Source organism: Suncus etruscus, chromosome 12, assembly GCF_024139225.1.
Source record: "Suncus etruscus isolate mSunEtr1 chromosome 12, mSunEtr1.pri.cur, whole genome shotgun sequence".
Lineage (NCBI taxonomy): Eukaryota > Metazoa > Chordata > Mammalia > Eulipotyphla > Soricidae > Suncus > Suncus etruscus.
Window position 1 is genome coordinate 61483569 of NC_064859.1, and position 9670 is coordinate 61493238.

General features: G+C 39.2%; 1 protein-coding gene across 1 annotated transcript; it reads left to right on the plus strand.

Moving 5' to 3' along the window:
- The first annotated feature begins 1027 nt into the window (after positions 1-1027).
- IL1B (interleukin 1 beta) lies at positions 1028-9326 on the plus strand. Its single transcript, XM_049784463.1, has 6 exons — positions 1028-1050; positions 1713-1749; positions 3516-3717; positions 6028-6189; positions 7810-7940; positions 8821-9326. Exons 1-6 carry the CDS (start codon positions 1037-1039, stop codon positions 9031-9033), a joined length of 759 nt encoding a protein of 252 aa, XP_049640420.1. The 5' UTR covers positions 1028-1036; the 3' UTR covers positions 9034-9326.
- Positions 9327-9670: the final 344 nt, after the last annotated feature.

The window sequence follows — 9670 nt, forward strand, 5'->3', positions numbered from 1 at the left end:
CTTCTTTATGGTCACTAACCCATCTGCAAGTGGAGGGGTTCTTAAATATAATTACAGGGAATGAGTGAGGGAATGCTTTGAATGTGTATTTTCCACTCTGACCCATAGACTAATTAAATTAAAATTTTCTTCTAACCTGGGAAAATCCCTTTTGGGATCCACACTAGGGAGTGCTACTCCTGATGGTTTTCAGGCAATCATATGTTGCCAGGTATCAAAACTCTCTGGCATTCAAGGATATACTCCTGCTCTATCTTCAAGCCAAAAATCTTGTAGTTTAATATTGACATCAACTGCATAATGATGGCCAGGAAAATAGCATTTGTTTGGACAATAACTCTCTTGCAAAAAAAAAAAAGAGTCATATTTGCTACTATTTTCCTCTCTATGAACTAAAAACTCATTTAATTAATGGCAGAAGTTCCCATGAATTCTCTTTTTTTTTTTAAACTTGGTTATGAAATCAGTTAACCAGAGAGAAATTTCTCATCTTTCCACTTCTGCTTTTGAAGGCCATAAAAGAGTGGAAGAAATTGTCATACAGTGTAGCAGCTGCAACAAGCCACTGGCCAGTCTGAGAATCTGTATTTTTTAACCAGTCTTCATTGCTCAGGTAGACCTTTAACTCTTTCTTAAGGTGATATTCTAAAAGACTGTCTTCCTGTCTCTTTGTCCTCTTTCTTTCTCTCTCACCCCCACAAGAAGATTGAGATGTTTACAAAATTTATAGCTGTTTATGATGTTAGAAATTATAAAATATGCTGAGAATTAATACAGCCTACCTAGCAGCTGTCATTTGAAAATTCAGTGGCAAAGCCTTTGCTCCTATACTACTGTGGGTCTGATTGAGCAAATGCTCAAAGAATGTCTCTTTCATGCACTCATTTGTGAATTATGTCTATGCATGCCTGCCACATACTGGGTGCTGAGAGAGCTCAAATGGGAGAAAGCAGACTTCATGGAAACTGGCACTCACCTTCTCTTTTCACAGGTTTCTGTAACAGCCATGGCAGCAGTACCTGAAAATTCCTGTGAAATGTCTTATTGCAGGTGAGTGGGGATGCTGAGATCAGTAATGAGCAGAATTCCTCTGAAAGGGCTTGTTATTTCTGCTTGGAGACCAGATTTTCCCCCAGCTCACCTCTTTCTATAGCCAAAAAGATTTCAGATTACCCTGACTAAGAGCCTAATTTCCAAATACAAATCCAATCTCAATTCCCAGAGGCCTTTCAAATGTTTCTGCTCATCTTCCTACAATTAGGAAAGTTACAAATATTCCAGGGGGATTATACAGAGGCCCCCTTGGCAAAGTCTGACTTGAGTGAGAGACAATGCTCAGGTTTTGAAGGACTGTTGGGTTGGAAATCAAGTCCCTGGAGACAAAATAGCTCACTGGAGTAGCACCAAAGAACTGGCTGATTTCAGGCATATTTAAGGTACCTGTTTGTGGTTCACCAAAGAATTCCCAGGTGCATCCCTGGAAGGGTGGCCTGAGTATCCCTGGCACTATAGGATCAGATGAAGATGCTTTACATCGTTGGGCTCTTGCATAGAATTTCTGGCCTGGTGTTTTTCTGAACCTCCCATGCACAGTTTGGTAATTTTGTTCCCCAAAAAGGGACATGTTGCATGCAACATTGAATAGTTCCTGTGCAGAAGGAAAAATAAACTGGTCTAAAAGACAGTCAGTTCACTCTCTGTTTATTTTACAGATGCAATGAGAATGAAGATGGACACCAACAGTTGAAGGTAAGTGTATGGGCTTTTCTCCCAAACCACAGAGGGAGCATGAACAGGTTCATAAATAGGTTCAAGGAAAAGAATTCTGAGCTTCCTCATTCCTCTGGTACTCTATGAGGGAAAAATCATTTCTCCTAGTGAACTAGAAGCAGGCTTCTCTACATGCCAACTTGGACATTCCCAACTCCCACACTACCAGTCTCAAAAGTGCAGCAGTGATAGCCAGGGTTGCAGAGAACAAGGGGAATGACAATGGACACCATGTTTGCCACCTCATACAAGGAAGGTTTTGATGTAACCTGATAATTCCCTTAGAAGAGTGGGTCAGTATATTCATTACTTGAATCAGACTCTTAAAACCATACCAAATGACCTTTGTTAAAGCATGGGATATGTTTTGCTCTCTTGGATCAAATTTATAACAAGTAATATAGAATATAAAAAGTTGAATTAGAAGCTGGAAAATAATGATTCACTTGCAGTTTAAGCCATTTTACTGTACTTTGGACCTAATCAAGAAACATATAAAATAAAATCATATAATATCCTGGCTTCCTGTAATCTTCAGTTTTGAAATACCAGCAGTGGTTGCTATATTTATCTCAGTCAATCAGTATTCTCATAAATACCCACTTACAAATGTATAGGTGTTCCTTTCCTTCTGTATAGTCTGTACAATGCATGTTATCTTATATCCTTTCTAGGTGATTTCTGAGCCCAACCAGGTCAATTGTACAGCTTAACAGGCCTCTCTCTCTCCCACCATTCCTCTCCTTATATCTCTCATTTGCTCTCTTTTTCTCTCTCTCCTTTACTCTCTCTCTCCTTTATTCTCTCACTCCCCAAATTCATTTCTCAGTCTCACTAAACAACTCTCTAGATGATAAAAACCAGAGTAACTGGTTTACTCTTTCCTTGGGTGTAACCGTATGACCTCTGCCTGGTCCTCACCAATGCCTTTCCAACAGCACTTATCTCTCATCTAGAGCCACTGCTCTGGGCAGGAACTTCTCTCCCACATCGATTTTCTCTGTGCTATAAGAAGATTATCATGACACTGTGTAACCCCAGTTAAGCTTTAATACAATTTCTCTGAATAATGGGAAAGAGGAAATATATTTTTGTAACTTTCATAGTATTTATAGAATATTAATGAGATTGGTGGTGGAAATGTTGTACTGCTGAAGGGGGTGTTCTTTTTGTGACTGAAACCCAACTACAGTCATGTTTGTAATCCCAGTGTTTAAATAAAGATATTTAAAAAAGGGAAGGAAGGAAGAAAAGAAAAGAAGGGACGTAAAAGGGAAAGAAGAAAAAAAGAATATTAATGAGAATCCTCAAAAAAAAAAAAAAAGAAAAACTATATGGAGTAGTTGAAAACTTGTTGAATATGCATAGATGTATGAAAAATAATAAAATTATCATTGCCATAAAAATTAAATGCATAGTGTTCAAGCATTAAGGGTATAACAAGAGATCAAATTTATGTTTATGTTTGGTGGAGCATGTGTGATAAAGATAAAGGCAGAAGTAGAATTTATTCTAAAAAAACATTCATAGGTGTCATCCAAAAGCCCACATTCTGGTTTGGGTTTTTGTTCCAACTTGCCAAGTATTGTCAGGAAAGCCAGTTAGCTCTGTTGAGAAATTGAGGGTTGAATAACTATCATCAAAGAAGCTCAGTAATCTCTAAGAGCTTTTATCCTCTCTGATTTTCAAAGGAAAATTCATGGACCAGATCATCTAACAGACCCACTTTCTTGGTCTTTCCATAGTGCTTCTTCCAAGACCAGGACCTCTGGGAAGATAAAGGCTTGCAGCTGCAATTCTCTCACCATTTCTATAACATGAAGCTCCATCATGTAGTGACACTTGTTGTGGCTGTGGAGAAGCTGAAGTCTAGTATTCTAGTCCCTGACTCAGAGACCTTCGAAGATGATGACCTCAGAGGAATCTTTTCCATTATCTTTGAAGAAGGTATTTAATGCAAGCTGCAGACAGACAGGCAATGTTTGTTCCAGAGTTATTAGTCCACTAAATACCCATGCTGCAACCCTTTAAAAGTAAAGTCATACCCTATGGGCATGAGGTGTTATTCAGGAGTAGATTACTTGCCTTGCATGTGTGCTGCCCAGAGGTTCAATCCCCAATATCACAAAAATAAATGTTATTAATTAATAATAAAGTAGAAGATCTGGAAACTTGAAAGATAGCACAAAAGGTGGTGTATACAGTATTCATGAGGACCCTAGTTTGATGCTCAGATCACATAACCTGAGCTCCACCAGATATGGATCTGGAAGCTTCCAAAAGCCACTGTGCTCAGTACTGAACTATGAGACCATAGGAACCCCCCCCCATATGCCAATTTTTTTTATTTTGGAGCCACAGCTGATGGAATGGTGCTTGAAAGAGAAATCCCATCTTTATGCAGAAAAGATTACTTCCAGGACCATGTGGTTCTAGGGATCCAGTCTGGGCCTCCTTAGCCAAAGCATCTGTTCAGTCCATTAAGCACCTTCTCCAAGCCAGGAAATTTTATTTTAATTAGAAGAAAAAAATTAGAAGGCAAAGGGATGAGAGAAGAAAACAGAAAAGTTGAGAAACCAAAACTCTCTTTAGCTGAAACTATTCTTGCAATAAGGCCCAAAGAACTACTCACAATTTTAAGTCACTTGATCATCCTTATAGAGCTTTCACTTGTGTTACTTCCTGCTGGTCTCATAGAATCTCTGTTGGAGTAATGTTATTTGTGTGGCTTGTTTGCACTAGGAACTCAATAGCTGACCCACAATAAGCAATAGGACTGAATCTCAAATCCATGTTTTAGATATCAGGTCTAGTGTTCTTTTTTTTTGGGGGGGGGTCACACCTGGCAGCACTCAGGGGTTACTCCTGGCTCTACACTCAGAAATTGCTTCTGGCAAGCTCGCGGACCATAGGGGATGCCTGGATTCAAACCACAGCCCTTTTTTTTTTCTTCACAGAATAAAATAATTACATTTATTTCCCTCTAGATATATCATTTATTTACCTATCAATGTCTCTATCACACATTATGTCTATCATTTTTATTTCTGTAGTGATTCAATGACAATTTAAAAAGACTGAAAAACTAACAAAAACAAGTTGTGTCTCTTCAGCATAGAACCATTTTTATGCCATTATTTTTCTAACAACAGTAGATGTAGTAGGGCTCCAGTTTCATTAAAGCAAAATGAAAAGTGGAAGGGTGGCAGAGATGTGGCTCAGGTAAGTGACAGGAAGAGCATATGTCTGCTATGTTTTGAGACCCTGGACTCAGTTGTTTCTATCATCATTACATGTCATATTGGCACTCTGTAGAAATACAGAAAAAAATAGATTTCAATTTGTAATACAGATTCCTGCCAATATTTTCTGGTTCTAAAATGGCTTCTAAAACCATTGGAATAAAATATAGATGAACTCAATCAAGTTAAAAGTATATTTTAATTTAAAATTATGCAAATAAATTTAAACATTTATTTAATTCCAATTTATCTGTAGTAACAATAATTTTATTTAAAATATATTTGGATCTTGGGGCCAGAGCGATGACACAAGCTGTATGGCATCTGCCTTGCCCCAGCTAGCCTAGGACAGAGCACGGTTCAATCCCCCAGAGACCCATGTGGTCCACAAGCCAGGAGCAATTTCTGAGTGCCTAGCCAGGACTAACCCTTGAGTGTCACCGGGTGTGGCCTAAAAAAAACCCAAATTTATATTTATATATATTTAGATATTTGGATCTTATACTTACTTCAGTTTTGTAAGTTATTTTAAAATATAAATGTCTGCAACTATGCTTCTCTTCCTTCACTTGATCTTAGCTAAAAGTCTGAAAAGCTATATTTCTCATTTTTTAATATAATTTTTATTTTGATCATAATGGCTTACATATTGTTGACAATAATATTTTAGGTACATATTAACATAATCTCGGGAGGATTCCCATCACCGAATTATCCTCCCTACACCTCCGTTCCCATCCTACCTCCCATATCCTCCTCCCTCCCCACTGGGGCTGCTAGAATACATGTCAAACCACGGCCCTTCTGTATGCAAGGCAAATGCCTTACCACCATGCCATCTCTCAGGCCCCAAATCTAGTGTTCTTAATCCTCTGCCCCCATCCAACCAATGTCACAATAGGACTTGGGTTGTACATGATCAGATGTTTCACAAGAAACCAAGTTCTCCTGTACTGTGTTATTGGACCTGCCCTTCTGTTTTTCTGTCTAAATAATGATGAGCTCTACATTTCAGAACCCATCTTCTATGATGACTATGATGTTAATTTTGAGTGTGATGCTCCCCTGCCATTGATACAATGCAAAATCCGGGACATAGATCAAAAATGCCTGGTGCTGTCTTCTGCATATCAGTTGCATGCTCTTCACCTCACCACAGAGTCTTTGAACAAACAAGGTAACTGAAAACTTCCTGATTTCTTTTTTAGACTCCTAGTGGCTTCATAATTCTCCATACTTTTAATTAAACTAGATATTAAAGAAACTGATAGCAGATGGGAAAGAAAAAATCATGAAAGAGCAGAGGGAAGAGCAGTGTCTTTCTCCTACCACTGACACCAGATCAAGTCTCTTAGCACATTCATATTTCAGCAAGAGATGGGACTGAGAAATGATACTGCTCTGAATCAGTATGATTCAGAATCATACTGATCATTTTGAATTTGAATGCTTTGGTAGGATAACAATCCTACCAAGCTGGTCCATGAGAGTGAAATGTCAAAGCTCCCAATGAAGGATGGGTGAGGGGCATTTTCTGAAAAGATCTAACTGCTTGCAGACTCTTTCTTCCTGGTATTGAAGTTTAATGGATGATGGAGAAAAAAATATCCATCCTCACACTAACCCTGCATCCTTTATACCCAATACCACGTAGTTCCTTGTAGAGACATCTTACTGATTAAAAGGAACTTACAACTCACTTCTATCGAAAGCATGGTATGAGTCTGTGGAACCAATTCTTCTGGGGGTCTACTTGGTGCCTTGCCATTGTAGTTCAGGAGTTCAGCTGTGTAACAGAGTCAGCCACTGAAAGGATAGGCTTATTCTCTACTAATGCCCCAGTCCTTAAAGACTGGTTTTAGCAGAGAAAAGTTTCCTGCCAACAGTGCAGTCTCATATCTTTAAACCTGAGTTCTGAGCATGACCCTGGGGCTTTAAATTAGACAACTATGATTAAGATTAAAAGTGAGGCTGGGCCCGGAGAGATAGCACAGCAGCGTTTGCCTTGCAAGCAGCCGATCCAGGACCAAAGGTGGTTGGTTCGAATCCCAGTGTCCCATATGGTCCCCCGTGCCTGCCAGGAGCTATTTCTGAGCAGACAGCCAGGAGTAGCCCCTGAGCATCGCCGGGTGTGGCCCAAAAACCAAAAAAAAAAAAAAAAAAAAAGTGAGGCTTTGGGGGTTCTCCTCTCAGCCAAGTCTCTTCTTTCTCAAAATCTTCTCCCTTGCAACTTTGCATTCTTACTATAAATCTCCTCCCTCCTGAAATAGATTTTGATTTCTTTCTGATCCAGCTATGCCTCTTTCCTTGCATGGGTAGTCAGGTCTCCTGCTAGTGGCAAAATGACTTTCTTCCTGCGGTATTTAAAAATTAAGTATTCATCCCATGGGGACAAAATTATAGTATTTATGTAAGGCATGTGTCTTGCATACAATCAACCTGAGTTCATCCCTGAACCACATATGGTTCCCTGAACCTATCAAAAGTAATCCCTGCGATCCAGGAATAAGACCTAAGTACAAACAGGTGTAGTCCAAAACAAACTAAAAGTTTCTAAACATCCTCACCCACTAATTCTTTATTGTCTCTATGATGAGGCTCCAAGAAATCTCTCTGTTTTCTTTGGGGTAAATCAGCTTCATTCAACTAATCCTGCCACTGTCCATGAGAAGCTAAGTTCCAGTCCTAGAGGTCTCGGTGTACTTGGCCTTAGAGATTCTACACCGTACAGGTTATGGAGTTGGGTACAGTGTCTGGGCCAGTCCTGTACTGATATGTGTCCCTTTCCTTTCTCCAGTTGTGTTCAACATGAATTTTGTGGAAGGAGAAGACAATGAAAACAAGATTCCTATAGCTTTGGGCCTCAAGGATCAGAATATGTATCTGTCTTGTGAAATGCAAGGTGGGAAGCCCACTCTGCAGCTAGAGGTGAATATCTGAGACTGAAAATACTTGACATACTCCTTCGAGAACCCCTAAAATCAGTTACTTCCAAGGCCTTTGCCCTCATAAAATCTGAGGGCAGAGCTACAAACCAATGTTGCATGCATTTAGTGTAAATAAATTTAGCATGGAGCTCAATGCAGGGAAATCTCACTGCCACCACTGAAAAGTATATCATTTCATTTGTGTTAGTAATCTTGGTGGTATTGCCACCCACAAAAGACTATACAGTTCTGTGGCTAGAAGGCTTGTACATTGTTAGTATTGCTCCATTTGATAGATCCTTTGAAAAATTCATCAGCTAGAGGGGTATGTTATCTGTCATCTCCTCCATTTCACTGCCCCCAAAACCCAACACCAGTTTTCCAACAAAAGCTTTATTTGTAAATAGATGTTTTTTTATAAACAGGGTCACAGAGTAAAAATGTCGAAAAATAACAATATTTAGAAGGCCAGAGAGAGCTCACAGAGCTGGAGCACATATCTTGCATGTGGAATGTCTGGATTGGTCCCCAGCACTCCACAGTTCTCCCAATGGCCACAGGGAGCAACCAATCAGCATTAAGCTAGATGTGCTTTGCACCTCCCTGCCAAAATCCTAGAAACTAATTTTTACTTAAAAATAGAACCACCTAAAAAAAATAAAACTACCGATATTATGATTTCTAGAATTCCAATTAAGTTTTAGATATAAAATAAGTTCCATTTCAGTCACCACACAGAAAGTTAGTGTTTCACAGATAACTCAGTAGTCTGTAACCTATTCACCCATTTCCTCTCTCATCAATTCAAAACATTTTTACCAGAATGTCTTTCTTCCTTTCCTCACATACAAAAAAAAAAAATTCTTTCTTTTTGGCTACAGAAGGTTGACCCTAATCATTACCCCAAGAGGAAAATGGAAAAGCGATTCATCTTCAACAAGACAGAAATCAATGACAAAGTAGAATTTGAGTCTGCTAAGTTCCCCAAATGGTATATAAGCACCTCTCAAGCTGAACAAATGCCAGTCTTCCTGGGAAATACCAAAGGTGGCCAGGATATCACTGACTTCGCTATGGAGACCCTCTCACCCTGAGGAGCATCACTCCCAGAGCATCAGCAGGTGCTTCAGTGAGTTTTTCAACATGACTATGGGCAGAATTCCACGGTTGTCTCATGGTACCCAGATGACTTTCTCTGTATGAATGCTAGGGAGATCTCCTGCCCACAGACACAAGACAAGCCCCTCTGCTCAGGGCCAATCCTTAGACCTCCCTTCCTGATCCAGTAATCTCTCATCTCTCTCCCTCACTCCAAGTCAGTCTAGGAGAAATCATTGTACCTGAACTGCAAAGAAATCCTCTGTCTTTGTTTCCTCTTTCTGGTGATCAACTTAACTATTTATTTATTTATTTATTTGGATGAGTTCTTTGATTTCATGGAACTCAAGCAGACTAAGATGCAATCATGCCTAGAAAAGAGCCCAGTTCTTTGATGACTATAGAAACAACTTAAGCTGCACTAGCATGCTATCTTTATAACCAGTCTTTTCATAGGATTAACTAGATATATGGATGGATGATTTAGGTACAAATATTCTGAATGAGGATGCATGATCAAACTGTTTTAGTGATTAATAAATAAATTTCATTTTTAAAACATTCTTCTTGGCAATTAATTTTATGGGGGGGGATTTGACAGAGCAAAGAAAAGTGAATAACTAGAAGTCCACA

What these genes read in the sequence shown, in the direction of transcription:
- IL1B (XM_049784463.1), top strand. An exon ending in AGAGTCTTTGAACAAACAAG is followed by an intron (nt 6,190 to 7,809) that starts GTAACTGAAAAC and finishes TCCTTTCTCCAG; the next exon opens with TTGTGTTCAACATGAATTTT. An exon ending in AGCCCACTCTGCAGCTAGAG is followed by an intron (nt 7,941 to 8,820) that starts GTGAATATCTGA and finishes TTTTGGCTACAG; the next exon opens with AAGGTTGACCCTAATCATTA.